At 42.5% G+C, this 18,760-nt stretch overlaps 1 protein-coding gene across 1 annotated transcript in view; it reads left to right on the top strand.

Annotated features, from left to right (window-relative positions):
• The first annotated feature begins 256 nt into the window (after positions 1-256).
• Positions 257-18,760, top strand: part of SHC4 (SHC adaptor protein 4) — a 46,789-nt gene continuing 28,285 nt past the window's right edge. Inside the window, exons 1-2 of the mRNA XM_067556124.1 lie at positions 257-841; positions 14,237-14,307. Of these exons, the coding sequence (XP_067412225.1) occupies positions 257-841; positions 14,237-14,307 (656 nt within the window). The remainder of the gene's footprint in view (positions 842-14,236; positions 14,308-18,760) is intronic.

Raw genomic sequence — 18,760 nt, forward strand, 5'->3', positions numbered from 1 at the left:
CTGCAGATTAAACTGCTGTAGCATTGTTATACCTATGTGTATGTTTCATTTAGCATTATTTAAAGACGACCAGATGACCATGCAGACTTAAGTTATGTTCATTAAGAAAAATAAGCCACTTGTGAAGCAGTCAACGAAAAATATCTAGTGTGCTTCTGTTTTTAAAATTGTTTGAATTACTTAATTTTCGTGTCATTTGTCTACAAGAAGAAAGCCAATTTATGCAACAGTATCCAGTTACAGAACTTCCAAGGCTATGAGAGAACGCAGCCAGCACAGTCTCAGTGGACACGTACTGTATGTAGGACTGTTTAGACACCCAGGAATGCTTCATAGGGCTAAATATAGTCGATTTAGGGATGATTCGATAACATCATTAGAGGAAGGTACACAAAACAGTTCTTTAAATATCAAAGGCTCTTCTTCATCTTCTCATTCTTCAACACCTCATTTACCAATTGAGGATGGCACCTTGGGGACACAGGACAACTCCACCACTTTGTGCACTTTGATACCCCGAATGGCTAATATTAAATTATCCAATCCGTCTAATCTTCCTGTTTTAAAAAACTTCTGTCTGGGGACAAAAGAGGTGCCACGAATTAAACTCACAGAGTGTGTTACAGTTCCAAGCAGCCCAGCCTCCCCAGAAATCAGTTTAATCAGCTGCCTGCCTACTTCTTATCCACGGCAGGACCCGGACAAAGTCGATGCAAATACAAAATCTCAAGATGACTGCATGTTGCTGGGCTTTGAGTCTGCCCCGCTAAGCAAACAGGACAATCCCCTCGTGCAGACTGGAGAGGACATTGTGAAGACTGGCATGACCTACTGTGTACGCGTAAGTAGCTTCTCACAGATTTTTCCATTAAAAAACAAATAATCAAGTTGTCGGGGCTTGTGCAACATAACCTTCCTTCTCCCACTCTTCATTAGGTACTGAAAATCATCTTCTACTGCGTGGTTCCTGTTTCCTGAGGCCTTTATAAATGACGTGTTGATTATACCAAGGGGAATTAAAGTACATAAGTAATCCAAAGGAATAACATATTAGCCTCGAAAAGCATTTCCTTAAAGGTTTATTGTAATAAACACTCCTTAAGTAGATTAGCTGATCTGAAATAAAAATAAGGAAGTGCATGTTTGAGGGAGCTGAACGCTAAATGATTTCTTTATCCCCTTTAGAGCAGTCTTGCTTCTCTAAATCTCAAATGGGTCGTAATGCTGTCATGTTGCTGTAGGTGTGTAATAATTGCTGAGAATCCTGCTGCAAACTGTAGTGTTTTTGCATTCTCTCTTCTGGAAATATGGAGGGTGTTTTCTTTAAGGCAGCATGTTTTACAGTCCTAAATTGGCATTGTGCAATGTGTCTGATTTTCTGGTACTAACAGTGCACAAGGTAACCCCCTTTATCTTTTAGATGTCTGTTTATGGAGGACTTCTCCCTCACCCAATATCTTTCATTTTCAGTGGTGTGCTGGCACCGTTACATTTTGCCTCTCCATTTTTCACTCACTGGTAGGTAGGAAACCTTGTTGCATGAATGATTCCCTGCGTAGCGTATTTTCTGCTCCCCTCCCCCATGGCACAGACATCTTTTCTTTTTCTTCTTTCCCAGTGTGGACTTTACAATTGTTACCTTAATTCCTGCACCGTGAAAAGAATTAACAATTGCTTTCCATTCTACAATTTGGACCTTTGACCCTGACCTTTTAATTTCTTAAGGTTCATCTCCTGTCTAATAGCCGTCAAAAGTGGAAGAACATCTACATTAGGAACAGTGAAAGGGATGCTAGTTTATGCCATGGGAAAATTACAGCAGAAAATGTTTCAAGTTACTTCAGATGTAATGGCCTAAGAGGCTGGGCAAAACCATGGCTTCCATACCTTGATTTTGCATGATTTGTGCTTGACAAATCCATGGTGGCTATTCCTTATAACCCTATTTTCCTCTAGGTGCTTACAAATTGATTGTTCAATAATTTGTTCCAGTATCTTTCTAGGTATCAAAGTTAGGCTGCCCAGTCTATAATTCCCCTGGTCCTCTGTTTCCCTTTTTAAAAATAGGTACTGTATTATTCCTTCTCTGGACTTCACCCTTCCTCCATGACTTCTCAAAGATAATTGCTAACACTTCCAAGATTGTTTCAAATCGTTCTGCAAGCACCCGAGGATCGAATACATCTAACTTAGCTAAATATTCTTTACCTTGTACTTTCCAACAATCTGTCTCAAACTGAGTATATTTTGTGGGAGAATTTTTCTTAAATAGAACTCTCTCGAGGGAAGTCTTCCCCTGACTCATTTGTGGCTACTGGCACTGCTACAATCAGAAACTGCTGTCCATCGTCCTGTAATTAACTGTCAGCAGCACCAGAGATGAAAGGTCGCATGTCCCCTCCAATGTCCTGAAGAACTCACTTGGAGCAATATATAATAAGTTTTCCTATTTATAAGTGACCAAATTTTGTATGAATTCCTTAGCTTGTTACGATCTCGGCATGGTGAGTTGGACTGCATGGTTCTAACGCTCCTGAATAGCCAGACTCAAGTGGGCCTGCTCACAAGACAAATGGCTGCAGGATCGAATCCTCTAGTCTCATTTTCTTTCAATCATCTTGACTTCTTGTAGACTGGGGCAACTAGTGGGAAAAGTGAGGGTTGATGAAGGTTTTCTTTTTACTCTACTAGATGGAGAGGGTAGCTGCGGTGCTGGCAGAAATGGTAGCTGGTCATGAGAAATTAACAGGAGGCATTAGAAGCCCCCTAAAGGATGCAAGGAAGATTTACATAAGTGTTGTAAATGAAGGAGCAGTAAGGGAGGAACTAGCAATATATATGGGACAGCTGCTGTTATGAGAGTGTCCTGTGCCTACTATTTGTATTCAGTTTATCTCAATGTTGCAGTGAAAGCTGATAATGACCCCTTTATTTAACACTTTCTATTGTGACCTATTTGTGAAACAGCCTACCACCTCCATTGTCTGCAGCAGGCTTTTGAAACACAGCAGGGGGAGGCCCTTCGGCTAGAGAAGGGCCTTTTCTTTGTCTGATGAAATTCAGCTCAGGTTTTGCTGAGATATAAACTTTTGAAAATCACTGTTTCCCTCCTCTCTGTTTTCCTCAACAAAATTTGGCCAGCCTGCCAGAATAACTGAACGAACGTTCTCAAATGCTTGGTCCTACACTGTGGCCAAAGCAGCAGCAGAACCACCCCTCACCACGGGGAATGCTTGGGATCTACCAGAACAGCTGTTGTAGGTATAGGGGGAAGAGAGGGAGCCAGATCGATGTCCCCCTAGTCAAACTTCTGAACCCAGCACAGTGCTCCAGTAGCCCTCTCCCATCTCCCGGGGCACCACACGGGACAGGTGCTCCCCTAATTCCCAAGGAGGGGGAGAGAACTAGGCTGGAGTCCTCCAACCACCACTACCTCAGACCCAGGATTGCCCCAACAGTCCAGCCCCCTCCACCTTCTGGAATAACAACTTTCTCCTGCTGTCAGCTAATGTAGTTAGTCCTGTGCCTCAAGTGCTAGAAGTCTTTGCTACAGTGCTGAAGGTTCAAGAGTTCAACCCTGGTGATGATGCATGATTGGGTGGAGGGGGCATTGTTACATGCAACTTTTTTTTTTTTTACTTTTTCCTTTTATAGGCCAGGAAATTACATGACAAACTATGTTCAACAAACATTATTTAAGTTAAGTCAATTATTTCAAAGCTAGGAAATTCCAGCTTTCTGGTTGCCCAGGGGCAGCCTGAATTTTGGCCCCCTTTTGTGTCAGCGTTATGATACCGTCTTTAATTACAAGATCACAAACTCTTTTTCCACTGGATCCCTGCCTCATCGGTGCACAGGATAGACACCCAAGGAAGTAGAATTAAGGTTGCATAGGCCAGAAAGCTGACATTTCCTACCTTTTGAGTGCTTGACTTTGCAACCTAAAAACATTCTTTTAATGTAGTGTTTTTGTGTCATATAATGCTCATGGCTTTAATTCAGATGCCTTTGTTAGATTGTTCTTTTATTAATTTATATTCAAAGTTCATTAGAACTCTAATCCCCTGGGCAGATAACCTGGATGTAATACATTTCTAGAAATCCTAAAATCTTCGTGTTGCATCATCTGCAGCGTGGAATAGGTGTTCTGCAAAACTCCCCCTCCTCCAATACACTTACATTTTGTATATGTATACAGTTCAGCATGGCGAAATACAGGACAGCATGTGCAAGAGATTAAACAGAATCTGGCCAGAAACCATTTCAGGAGACAATAGCAGGGTTTTTTTTGTTTTGAGTTCGGAAAATTTTCATTTTGGGGAATTCTGAAATTTTGTTGCAATTCAGACTGAAAACAAATTTCCAAATGTCAGATTTTTCTGTGAACTAAAAATGCAAAGTTTGGACCAGCTGTAGGGCTTGGTACAGGCCACTGACTTGATGATCCACAGGTCTCATATGGTGTAGCAATTTCCATGTTTCTATGTATTTAATCTTTTACATGTATTTACATATCCTTTTTTTCATGTACTGTCTAATCTGTGCCTTTCTATAGAAAGGCTGAGTAACTAGAGCATGAACTAGCTATATGTTGTCTGCCAATAGAACGTGAGGGACTGTCAGTATTCATTATAATCAGACTGAGGACTACACAATGAGGTACTGTACTATACTTGCTTTTCTTAATTTGATCATTACTGTGGACAGGGCCTGCCAAGAAGTGATTATAACTATGCACAACAGTCACAAAGCCAGGCTGGCTATAAGTTTTATTCACAGCAGGATAGCATCATTCCTCAACACCATCCAAACTAAAGGCCCAATCCACTGAGGTTGATAAGGATCCTTTTGCTGACTTCCATTGCCATTGGATCTGGCCACAAAACAGAATGAACAGTGTGCAAAATCTTGAATGATTTATTTATTTAACGAGTCTTATCTACTAGATTCTCCTATTAAAATATTGAAGGGGAAATTATTGTCATATTTTAGAATGTAATATTATATAATGTACTAATATAACATAGTTTACAGTTTTCACAGCACTCTTTCTCTTGAAGGATCTGAGAACTTTACCAACAAAGTGTTATTAATCTGATAGCGGTTGGGTAGCCTTTATGAAATGAGTTGGGGATCTCTTGAGTTAAGGGGGTTTGCAAGACCGACTGGCCTTAAGGCAGGAAATGAGGAGTACTAAGTCCACTGTGAAGCTTTTCTTCAGAGATTATGCATTGGAGCTTGTCTACCCTACTTCATTTCATGGAGGATAGGTCCATCTATTAGCCAAGATGGTCAAGGATATAATCCCTTGCTGTGGGTGTCCTTAAACTTCTAACTTCCAGAAGCTGAGACTGGACAACAGGGGATGAATCACTCAATAATTGCCCTGTTCTGTTCATTCTCTCTGAAGCACCTGGCACTGGCCATTGCAGAAAGATAGGATACTGGGCTAGATGGACCATTGGTGTCATCCAGTATGGCTATTCTTACGTTACCTATGTAATCCTGCCTTTATTCACAGGTGGTTTATCTTCCTGATATCTGCATGAGAAAACTAGAGGATCCAGGCTGTATTATCCATGTTCTATTAGGAGGCCTGCGGGTGCGGTTTGGTGTATTTTGAGTCAAATCACAGCTAACTTTATACATTTTCCATGTAACATTTTCTTGTATTAGTTTAAAAATAATTAATCATATTGGCTCCCTTCAAAGTCATCCCTCCCTGGGAATAAGCTCCCATTGTGCCTGGGGGGAGCACTACCAACTGCTGGCCCCCCCCCAAAAAACAAACAAACAAAAATTCAGCACTGCCAAACGTTGTAAATTGAGGATAGTTTGTTTATAGATCTTCTTAAAGCTCATTCTCGCCTCTTGCTCCTTCTGTCATCATGATTTGGGTTACAGTCGTGTCTAAACCCCAGCTGAGCCTGGGACCCCATGGGGCTAGGCACTGAATAAACAATAAGGCCATCCCTGCCAAAATGGCTCACACTCTAAAGCCCCAGTCCTGCAAAGTTCTGCATGTGCACAACTTTACATCCCCGATCAGCTCCATTAGCTTCAGTGCAACTACTCAGGTGTGCAATGTTATGCACAGTCTTAACTCTTTGTAGGTTTGGGGCCAAGGTAGGTAAATGAGAAGTTTCCTTGTGAGAAAGGAAAGTGCGGTCATCCCCACTTGACAGATGGGGATTTGAGATCAAATGATTTGTCAAAGATCACACAGTGAAATCTGTGACAGAGCCAGGAACCGAACCCAGATCACATGGGTTTATCCGTTTTCACCAAGCCACAACATTCTAGTAATGTAAATGCAAGGATCCGGCTCGAAGCAGGAAAATAATTGCTCCCATGCAGTTTTAGAAGCAGCAATGTTTTTATTATGCAGAGTCTCATGCAGCTAAAGCTCTGGTTTTTTTAGGTCTTTTGGCGATAGAGATGTCATCCCAAAAGTACCGAATGAGTCACTCAGAAATAGTACGGACACAAAGATGTTTGGCATTTTGCCTAGCCAACCCCCAAAATAAATAAATAAATGAAAAATCCAAGACTCTCCTGGGAAGTAGATTAACTTCAGTGACTCACTGCTTCTCAGCCTCATCTATGATTCATGAACGAGGATGTATTTTTAGCTCTTTTACTGTGATAGGCATAGCACTAGGTGCAAGTATCTTATTATAATATCCATGGCGGAATGAATACGAACACGGGTGTTTAGCTGAACCACCCCGTGGGTCAAAAAATTACAGGAGTGTTGGGTGAAAGGAGCATGCAGCAGCTGTTTTAGCCGCTAATTTAGTCGTTCCCCATGAATCATGCTCCTTTGTGTCCTGTCAGTAACGGCCTGGCCCGGTGGCCTATCAGTTGTGGTTGGTCTTTCTCCCTGAGTGAGTAGAAGGGTATTCTTCTCCTTGAGCAAGTTGAAGCGTGATGGGAACATGGCAGAAGCCCCTGTAAGGCAAGGAGTGACCCATGGCAACTAAACAGCAGTTTCTCTGGGATGGATTATAAAATATGGTGTATGCATTATTGAATGCTGGTCCGTCCTGCTATTTGATAACCCTAGGGACTGAATTTCTCTATCCACAGAATAGAGTCAGCCAGGGCAGAGTAGTGCAAACTTCCTTGATGCTCTGGTAATGTGTGTCACCCTGACTGGAGGTATCACTGCTAGCGAGGAGTGACAGGAGGGTAACACAAACGCTATGCTTACTCTGTCCTTTGCCTCTGCTCGGCGGGCCAAGTAGAGACTGATAGTATCCACTCTGATGGATTGGATCCACTGGAGCTTTTCCAAATAATCATCAGTTCTTACCAACTTTAACTCGTTATTGAGTTCATTTAAATTGGTACCCAGACTCTTTACTATGGACAATTGTTTTTACAGCAAATGTTGCCATTTAGGCTTTTTACCTCATCTGAAGCTGGTAGCTCAACGCAGGCCTTTGTTAGCTTTGAAAGAATCTGTTTCGGGCTACACCCTGCGAAGGTGCTGAGTGCAGCCAGTTGGACAATGTATTTTATTTTTCACAAAAAAACTACATGTGAAAAAATGTTTTCATTGAAATTCCTCACAGGTTTTTTTAATTATTTTTGTGAAAAAAAAGAAAAAAAAAAAAAGGCTTTTGAGTGAAAACATGAAAAATTGCAAAAAAAAAAGAAAATTTTTCTTGGGTAAATTTCCAATTAGTGAAAGCCATTTTTCATCCCAGAATGTTTTTGGATTAAAGGATTTTGATCAGCTCTATTGCTGAGCACCATCTGCTTCCATTAGTTCTAGTCTATTCTCTATGGCTTCTTATTCTGCCCTCATCACTGTAATATCTGAGCACCTGCCTGTAATGCATGAAGCAACCTGACTAACATCTGTCACACATGGTTCATGCTTTCTCTCTCTCCTCCTCTCCCTAGGGGGAGAATTGTGGATGTAGTGCAGTGTTTTGTTTGCTCAATAAGGTTTTTGTTTTGGGCTGGAACGTGTTCCGAGCTTTGGAGGAGGAACCATGCAGGTTGGGGAACAGGCAGTTAATGAATGTCTGGAGGAACTGAGAACCTGGGGCAGAACTGAAAGGTTCAGCTGGTCATTAGCAGCCTGACCTGGCTGCTGCTAATAACATAATAACCAGAAAACTGAAAGAAGAAGAAAGAAAGAGAACAAAACCAAACCCCAAACCACTACCGTTCTCCACTGACAAAAATAGAATTTTGAATTGCATGTAGCTGTGGTTACAGAGTTTTGTTAACAGAACCTGTCTCTTTCAAACAGTTAGACCACTACATAAACCAACAGGAAGGCAGGACTGTCACTGGATTTATCAGACTTGGTACAGTGACTACTGGAGCTTGTTTTTTATGGCCATGGCTTTGAACAGTTTCCTTACCCATTGGCTCCACTAAAAGTTCAGAAGTGAATTATAAACAAAAAAACCAAAACTGTATGAAGCTGTACAAAGCTGTATGAAGAAGCTTAGCCCAACTACATATGAGCCATAGAGATCAGAGTTTTGTTTAAGCACATTGGGGATGGGGACAATGCGATTAGGGCACCGTCAGGTGACATAGTCTTGTGAACGGGGCAGTCCCACACACACGGCACCATCACCTGCAAAGGGGAGGAAGAGGCAGTGGTGAGAAACTTTTTCTAATTCAAAAGCCCCTTGTTAGAGCAATGCTGGGTAGAGAAATATTTGAATCTGAGTAGGATTCTTGGTGTGTTCTTTTGCATGCAGTACAAATGCTTATGATGCTTGCTTTTCCCACACAGTCACATTATGTTTATAGTGAATTTGAACTGAGGGGTCAGTACTTAACCTCATACACATTGGATACAAAGCTATTGGGTGGCAGCATAATATGGTACTGTTTTTATTAAATGCACAGAGTGCGGATTCCCTGCTAATCAGCCTTTGGGTCTGCAGGGGCTGATGCTGACCCTATGCATGAGTAACCTCCGTTACCTAATAGGTACAATGGTAAAGCTTCAGCTCCACGGTTTAATGCGGAGAGCTGCATTTTGCTCCCTGTCTCACTTGTTTAGGTGAATCACTGCAGTCATTCACACGAGTACTGGAACCATTATTTGTGTTGAGGAAAGGAATGACAGGAGATTTGGGGCTGTATTTGAAGGGTGAATCAAAGTCCTATTCACACAACCTGTGCTGCCGCATCCTAGCACCTCCTCCCACACAACCTTTCATCCTGCTTTTCATTGATGCTGCATCGTACCGTTGTAACTAGAAGGGAAAAGGTTGCACCTTTAACTCCCTAAGCTCAGTTACACAGGGATTGTTCCCAAGTCAGCTTCTGCATAAGGTTGTCTTGTCCCTTCTCTCCAGGAATACTCTCCCTCACCCAATATAGGGAGCCTGGGGGTTATTCTTGTGTCCATACCGCCTGTTGGAAGAGTTGTTGGTCTCTCCTTTATAGAGGAACATTCCTTTCCAGCACATACTATCAAACGCTGTCCCTCATGCCTGAAAGAGGAGCTATCACGTATGGGCCTGGTCCTGCCTCATTCAAGTCATTGATGGGAATTTTACCGTTGACCTCAGACGGCTCAGGATCGAACCCTAACCGCAGATCGCACGGTCATAGCTTGGGGCTCAAATTTAATTATGGTGCTTTTCCTTGGGCAAAGTATTTCTGTAGTCAGGACAGTCCATTATCTGTGTTCCCTGCTGGTCGTGCTCTGTGCAGTCTCCTTGATTCAGCTTTGAACCTCCCCACTGCTTTCCTTTGGCCTTTGAGTGCCAGTGACAAGCATCTCCTCATACTGCTTTGGAAATCAAGTATCCAACTATTACTGGCATATTTAGATGCTACATCAGCTGTTTAGCTCAGAAACCTGCATACAAGTAACTGGCCCTTACACTCGTATCTCTTATTACAACAACCTTGAATAAGCTACTTATTCCGGGCTATTCCATTTAAATGTTTACACTGTACCAATTATTGTGGCAGAAATGCACCTTCCAAATTTAGACTTAAACCATCTTGCAGTTGGGATTTCCTTTCCATTCGTCCCCCAGAGACAGAACAGCATGTGTAGCTTGTTAGAAATATAATTTTATGAATAATTTAAAGTGCTCTGTGTTGATTGGACAGAAAGGGTTGAAGAAGTGATTCTTGCTTTTCAGCTGGACCTTGGTAAGGTGTAGAGTAGCTCTGAGTTCCTGTGGGAGAGACCACAGTTCCCATGGGCTCCTGAGAAAGCCCTTTCTCCTCAGCCACTCACCCTTGCAGTAGATCAATGGTTCTCAACCTATTTACCATTGTGTGCCGCCACAATGTGTTATGTGGGCTGCATCCAATACTATCTGTGTGGCCCTCAGGATGTCACATGGGTCACAGCTGTGTGCTGGTTGTTTTTGCGGAATGGAGCTGTCGAGAGCACTGAGATCTAGGCCAGTGAAGTGGCCTTTTACGTATCCTAGGTCATGACCATTTATAGCATGGAAATAAGGACCAAGACATCACATTTACCACCGTTTGCTATATGGGTCCAGTGTGGAGACCAGAGCTCCAGGGCAAAATGCTCTCGGTAACCTGTGAAGCTAGGTGGGTCCACTGCAACATTCTGCTGCAGCAGCCTTAGTTTGCTCAAGGCTGATGCTTTCAAGCCTAAATAAATTGTATTGCCAGTATTGTCATTAATAAGTGATCATCAAGGGCGGGATGTAGTCTCTCAGCCAGTTGGAAACAGTGGGACATGCCTCTGTGGATGCTGCTTTATTCAAGCCCTGGGTCAACCAGGCGTCCAGGAGAACTCTTAAATTGCACATTGTCTTGACAATTTGTGGAACTATGACTTGGGTCTTGACAATTTGTGGCCTTGCCATGATGGCAAACTCTTCTTCAAGCATATCCACTATACCTTGCTAGAGTTGAATATTTTCCAGCCCTCCTTCACCTGCGTGCTGTAGCCAGACTCTGCATTTCCAAGATTTAATTTGAATTTGTGGAGGAGTAGCGCATTTCATTGTAATTTCTATACTTGCCCCTCCCCCAGGCTATTGTTCAAGTATGCATCCTTTCTTCTAACCAACCCTGCTGGGATTTTAACTACTTTCTTAACCCAGGAACATTGGTGTTGAGAATCTTATATGCAAAAGTGTATTATTCCATGGGAAAGAATATATAGAATATTGTAACTTATACTACAAGGTATTTTACTACACAGCTAGGGTTAGGATGGCACACTCGCAAGGGCTGGCTTCCACTCCTTCTGACTCCCAAAACACGTATATCTGATGCTGTGATGGCTAGTCCCATGCCTATGCCCCATTTTAAAATAAAAAGGGGGAAGCTGGGAGAATGCTGGCCTGAACAAACCTTCAGCAGTCTCAGACTCCAGCCAAACTGCTTCCATACCCAAAGTGGCTACTTCATGGACCTGATGCTTCCATCTCCATTTCCAAATGGAGTCAGTCCGTCACTCGTCGCTGCAGAGTTAACTCAGGTGATCAGCCTCTGTCATTCGCCTACCCTGGGTCTGAGCAGCCACAATGCAAAGCTCTGCCAGAGTTTACTCTCTCCTTCCTACTACTGCTCTCCGGTGTGGTGTCACTAGGACTTCTGAGGACATAGTCCATGGTTCCTTGTGGTACTGCAAGCTGAGGTGCTCAATTATTCTTTCCCGGTGAACTGTGGGCAAATTTGTCCGTCCTTCTGGGCACATGAAGGGAATTGTGGAAAGGTAGAGGAGGACTATGGGGACTCAGGTGAGTGGGCCTGCATCCTCATTGCGAAGTGGATTGGTTGCCAGCCCAAATGAAAGCAGAACCCAGGCTCTAGCCCACATCCTTATGCATGCAGCTAGCCCAGTTTGCAAGCACCAGTGAACTCAGGTCAGAGGGTTTGGGAGGGGGGCAGGAGGCTAGTTAGGGCAACACTGGGATAAGAGCCCAGCCCTACATATGTTTTTGGTTGGCTAGCCCAACCTGCTGCTCATGCCCCAGCAGCTCCACTTCTATTTGTAGCACATTGTTCAGTCAGAGCTATGCATGGCTATGTCCATCTAAACTAGAAATTACACTGCAGCTCTACTGTAGACATACTCTACGTCAAAGGCTTCACACTTTTTTCTTCCTGGTGCAGTCTCGCTTGCTTTACTTAGCAAGGGTCCCAGTCTCCTTTTTGTCCCTTTCTGATTGCTTTGTGGGCCTCTTCAACACAAGTTCCTTAATACTGGGGCACAGCCTTCCATTCCCTTCACATTCCCTTTGACCAGCTTCCCCTGGATCCTGGCCACTATCTTCTTTCTACGCTTTTCCCTGCTTTCTCTCCCCACTGAGATTTGGATATTCAGCCTTCACTGATCATATGTCTGCAGGTCACTCAGGGATGGTAAACAAATAGAAGAACTGGAGAAGCAACCATATTAATGCATTTCCTCTATCCAGGTTTTAAGTAAGGAGTCATCTTTTGTGAATAAGATCAGCTCCACTCAGGGTAATTTATTGCAAAAACCTAGTATTGATTTTTTTTCATTTTTGCTTAGAGTAGCTTCCCACGCATATGTTCAGGATGCAAGGGTGAACTTACTCATCATCATATGATCTCAGCATATGACTCACTCACTCCTCTGAATCTTTCATTTCAGTCAGGGTAACAGAGTGTCGCCAGCCAGCTCACTGACTTTCTGTTGCTAACAGAAAATGGGGTTTAAAATAATTGCATGTAAACAGACTTTTATAATGATTTTCTGAGGGGCACACTTGGCTACTCCCCGCGTGACAGCTAGCTAATGAGACGGGGACACATGATTTTCCACAAATGCTGCTTTGTACAATTCAGAGATTTTTTATCTTTTTAATTTTTCAATCAGAGCCCTACAGGACAACGTCCCAGCTTCTGACAGCAGAAACACCACTTCAGACATTTAAAAAACTGAACAAAACTTGGATGCACTAAAAATATTTCTGTAATGGTAATTTCAGAAATCATGAGGCTCATTTCAGCTGTAGCTTCTGAGAGAATATTCCATCATCTCCTTCTCCTAGTACTTTTTATTCACCCGACAGACGCTTTAGTTCAGAAAATGACAGCATGTGGCTAACTCACGTGAAGAACCTGCAACTGTATGTTATTCTCCAGTGCACTAGTGATGTGAGATGCCTTAGTTTTTGCATTTCAACTTGAGATGCTTTAAAGGGGGCCTGATTGTTCAGTGGGCAGGAGCACAGCGCCGTCTGACAATCAAGTCCTTCAAAGTATCTCAAGTCGGACACAAACTCACTAATGACCTTTGAAGATGCAGATGTTCGTGTGCTCAGATGTTTTTTCTGTACAGAGAATAAAACTTGAACTTTTGGTGTAAGTTGCTTTTATTTTAGATGGAGGAAAACAGCAAAGAAAGGGCAAACAGAAATTTTCATCAGGAGCTGACATGTCTTGCACTCTTTGAGATCTTCCATATTGAATGTCCTCTCAGCCCTGCCAGCTAGCATTCAGGCAAAGTGACTTCTGATGTTTAAATATGCAGTACACAGAAAATAGACTTGTGGCTACAGACACCCATGTTCAAAATACTATAACACTAAATGCTACTTGCAAAGTTTTTGTCAAAGTCTTATTTATAGAAAGTTACTTGCCATCAGCATCAGAGTTTGTTTTTTGTGCTTTGAAATTGTTCCAGTCTCTCCCTCTCTTCCAGATTCAGAAACCTCTTTGTTTCACTGGAGAGGTGCATCATGGTACAGTCCCTCCACACATGCTTCTGTGGACTGGAATAGCTCTCCCAACCCCCTACTCTTGTTCCCTCCAATACTTCCCTTCTTGCTGGCCTATTTGGAGTGACATGCAGGTTCCCTCCTTGTGTGGCCGCTCTGCAGGACATCATAAGGCACATAGCCCTTCTGCCAGTGCATAAATGTTACCACTGCCGCTTGCACATCCCTAATGACCCTATGGTAAACTTAGTGGACTGGCACAAACTGAAACAGAATAACCAATGATAAGCAGGGTCGGGGAGAGGGGGATGGTTAGATATGTGTGTGTTTTAATTGCTCTGTCTTCTTTTGAATGCTATGTTGTTTGCGATCCTTGTTTAGTCAATTACATTATTCAATCAAATAAAATATATATTGATGGCAGATTTTTAAATGGCTGTAAAAATGTTTCTGCATGTATTTAACGTCCTTAAAGGACCAACATTACATTTGCTCCCAGTTGTGAACTCTTTCTGTTTTTCTTTTAAATAGCTGTGATTTTTTTTTGCTCTCCATTTCTACTCTAGTACATGGGCTGTATTGAAGTGTTGCAGTCAATGAGGTCTCTGGACTTTGGCACCAGGACACAAGTCACCAGGTAAGTAGTGGGTGACTGACATCCAGCTTCATGCAAAATCCTGAATATTAATTTCTGTACAAAGCCTTAGATGTGGGTTAACTCTTCAGACTCCTGTGTGTTTTTCAGGTGATCTAAAATACCTGACCCCACAGCTGTATCTGCACTAGAAAATGAACTGTCTTCAACACCACCACCAAACAGGGCCCCCATCCTGAGGTCTTTCCTCTCTCCTTTCACACTTGGTTTTGGATGCAGACAGGACCAAAACGTGATGCAGAACATGTGATTGGTCCGTCGTTCTAGCAAGGGCCCAATCTTGAGTTCTTTATTAGGTGTGTAGCATTGTTTGACCCAGTTTACAACAGCAGGAGCCAAGCAGGGCTGAAAGTGGAGTCTGAGGAGAGCTCTGCTGGGCAATGGGTATGAAACAAGATCCATTTTCTAGTGCACACTAGGCCTTAGTTTCCAGGCTTCAGATCAGCAAAAGCTTGTTCTCAGATACTAAACCTTTGGGTTTGGCCAATAATAAAAAGCCACCATGTTATCACTCAGCAGAGTTCAGTAGAATTCCCTCAGGGTTGTTTAAATGTGAAATAATTTGTGTTTTGTTATCTTTGTAAGTTTGTAACTTCCTCCGCAGATTAAGTGAATGGGTATTGATATTCTGTCTTCAGGAGTGAGGCATTATTGTATTTTTAAAATGACATGGTGTCAGGACTGGAAAGCCTAGTACTTCTGTTCCTTTTTTTTTTTAGATCTTTTACCTATTTACTTTGTGTGTGCGTGCACATAAGTGTGTGCGGGGGGGCACATGTTTGAGGCTGAGGTTCAAAATAAATGATCCTTTTCCCCTTCAAAAGAACTCCTTACTAGGAAGCACTGTGTGACTTGTGAACAGTCCTTTAACAGCCAGAGCTAGATTCTGTTCAGCCCCACACAGGAGGCACAGCCTACGTGTGCGTGGACAGGGAGCTCTATGCCCACCCAACCTTTGCCCCCCTGAGATTCTGGGCTGCTGCAGCGGCCAACGGCCAGCGAGCTGCTCTGCAGCCACAACACCCAGAGTATTCTGGCTGGGCCCCAAAGATGCTCCCTCCCACCCCACACCATTCCCCAGCACAGTCTTTGTTGAGGAGTCGGGGAACGTTAGGCCTCTGACACCCGACTACACCACCTGTTTTCAGGGGGAATTCCCAAGGGTGCATTTCTGCTCCCCAGTGTGTTTGTGTCTGAGCAGTGCAGAGAAGGGAAGGAAACACACAGGAAAAGACATACAAGTTCTAAGCTTCCAGGGTATTATTATTACCAAGATTAAGGGAAGAAAACTTGAAAAATTACAAAACCTGTTTGAACTGGGCCAATATAACCAATAAGTGAAAGTGGTAAAGCTGATATTGATTCTCTTGATAAGATGCTGCATAGTTTTGAAATGAGGCTTTTGTATGAAGCTGAATGATGGAGGTGAACCTCTGCCTTTGAAAAAGAAATTGTTAAAAGTTTGAGTCATTCAAGCTCCTGTGTATCATGTTGCAATGCCGCCTTGATTTTTCTATACTTGAAATTAGAAGCTGTTTGTATTTATAATCAACTCATGCACACAACCACCCCTGTTTCTGGTTTTGTGTATTGTGCTCACAACTGCATGCCATGCAGTATGTCGTTACATTTACAAAATAGAGCTCTTGATGGATTGTTTGGACAATAATGAACAATTAATTATTTAAAGGAAATTCACCAAGTCCAATTTGGCTCAAACTTTAGTTTTTGTAAACATGAGCAATGTCTCATAACACAAAAACGAGGGGTCACCAAATGAAATGAATAGGCAGCAGGTTTAAAATGAACAAAAGGAAGTATTTCTTCACACAATGCACAGTCAGCCTTTGGAATTCCTTGCCAGAGGATGTTGTAAAGGCCAAGACTATAACGGGATTCAAAAAAGAACTAGATAAGTTCATGGAGGATAGGTCCATCAATGGCCATTAGTCAGGATAGGCAGGGATTGCTGTTTGCCAGAGGCTGGGAACAGCTAACGGGATGGATCACTTGATGATTACCTGTTCAGTTCATTCTCTCTGAAGCACCTGGCATTGGCCACTGTCAGAAGACAGGATACTGGGCTAGATGGACCATTGATCTGACCCAGTATGGCCATTCTTACGTAAAACTTAACAATAGAAATGTTTCCATTACTTAAAAAAATTCCAGTGAGGATATTTTTTAAAAATAAAACATTCCCCTGCAGAGAGAGAGAGAGAAATGCAAACCTAAAAAATGTTTGCAACCCTAATGCTGGGCTAGTGCATCAGAATTTTGAAAGTTCAAATAGATTAGCAACTGACTAGAAGCAAAAATAAAACTGATTAGTCTATTGTTATTCTCCTAGCTGAGAAACTAGTGTAAATAGTATGCCAAAAATGGCTATTTTAAGTGTTTTCAGTTTTAATAATCTAAGGTATCTGCAACATGGGGAAAATAGATTTGGTTCTTTACCTTGACGGCATTCCTCTAAACAAAGGGACATTTTTCAAAATTGTGCCCATGCAGCCCCAGAATGTATGTCTAAAGCTCCATCTACACCAGTAGTTCTCAACCTTTCCAGACTACTGTACCCCTTTCAGGAGTCCGATTTGTCTTGTGTACCCCATGTTTCACCTCACTTAAAAACTACTGACTTAGAAAATCAGACATAAAAATACAACAGCGTCACATCACACCATTATCAAAAAATTGCTTGCTTTCTCATTTTTACCATACAGTTATAAAATAAATCGACTGGAATATAAGTTTTGTACTTACTTTTCAGTGCATAATGTATAGAGCAGTATAAACAAGTAATTGTATGAAATTTTAGTTTGTACTGACTTCGCCACTGCTTTTTATGTAGCCTGTTGTAAAACCAGGCAAATATCTAGATGAGTTGATGTACTCCCTGGAAGACTTCTGCATAGCCCAATGGGTACGCGATCTACAGTACAAGCTAGGAGTGTGAGTCCCTGTTCATCTACACATAGCCATGGTAGCGCACATAGCAGCAATGGGGGCACACCTGAGCTGTGTTGAGCATGTACCCACTGGTTTCAGGCAATGTTATGTATAACCTATTACACCCCCTGCTTCCTGTACATCAGCTTAACTCTGCTGAAACACAGGCTAGAGCTTTGTTTTTTCAGAAAGTATTATACAGAATTAAACCTCAGAGCTATTGTATGTAAAGCCCTGGGTGTAGGTGTTAATAGATCCCAGACAGTTTACAATCAAATATCTAATGCACAAAAAACATTGTAAATAGTCTTTGGAATCACTTATAAATAACGTCTTAAACAAAATCTTTTAGGTACCCAATCTATTGGTGTTTCTTATACAGTCTTTCCCACTTGGCTTTTGTTACATATATTTACATGCAAGGTTTCAACATCATATTTATACTTCTCAAATTAAACACACACACAGAGACACGTTCACATATGATCTTCCTTCAGAGATGATTTCTCAGTTTCTATAAAGTGGCCTTAGAATCTTGTGTCACCTGGACTCTTCAGAGCTTGAGGAGAAAGGCAGCATTTCAGTTCTTTTCCAAATGCTTCTTTAGAGGCTTTCAGCAAAGAAAAGTCTGGGGATCTCTACAGCTAGCATTGGGATAACAAGATGACTGGTCTCCTCAGTTGCTGATAAGATAGGAACTGTAGCCTGTGTCCAGAGTGGTACAGTCCTGGGACCTTGCCCCCAAAGCAGACAACATCCCTTGATGCTGCATGTCACTATGTCCACAGGACAGTCTTTAATGCCTGTATTTATAACTTTCCCCCTGGTGAGCTCTGATTGGCTCAGCTGTCAGTGAATTTGTGGAAGCTGCACGACTCCTTGCCTTTTGTGAAAACGCGCTGCACAGTTTCAGAAACGACTGTTGAATATGCCCAGTAACTGCCACATCCTAAGTCTGGATGTTTCTGGACCCATCTAGTCACGTAGCCCTGTTCTGCAGACAGGATATTCTACTAAAATCCATGTCTCCTCCCCACTGCTTATCTCCCTTTCTTTGGACTTACAAAAGAATCAAATGCTGCAGTATAAAGTACGTGGGTTACAGTCACAAAAGGGCAGGAATTGTCTTTATACTGTGCTGGTTTTCCATTTGTGCTGATGGACAATAATGAATGAACCAGATGGGTGGCAGTAGGTGCTGTAGAATTTCTACATAGGTGTGCTGTATCCTAGGGACTGTCATTCCCTGCAGATTTCCCCTGTGCAAAGCCTATTGATTCAGGCTTTGTGCTGCGAGAGTGGATATGATGCTAGCCACTTTTGTATGTTTTTCTGTGCCCTTCAGGGCCAGGTGAAAGAAAGGGTCAGAGGCAACATGAGTCAGACAGAGACAAACTAGCTAAGTAGTTGTGCGGCTCACAGCTGAGCAGTATTGGTCTGCTCCCTGCTGAGACTGGCTAGACTGCCTTCGGCTGCAGAAGGCCCA

The sequence above is a fragment of the Emydura macquarii genome, unplaced genomic scaffold (assembly GCF_026122565.2).
Source record: "Emydura macquarii macquarii isolate MOO-44397 ecotype Brisbane River unplaced genomic scaffold, CSIRO-AGI_Emac_v2 contig_1644, whole genome shotgun sequence".
In the NCBI taxonomy this organism is placed as follows: Eukaryota; Metazoa; Chordata; order Testudines; family Chelidae; genus Emydura; species Emydura macquarii.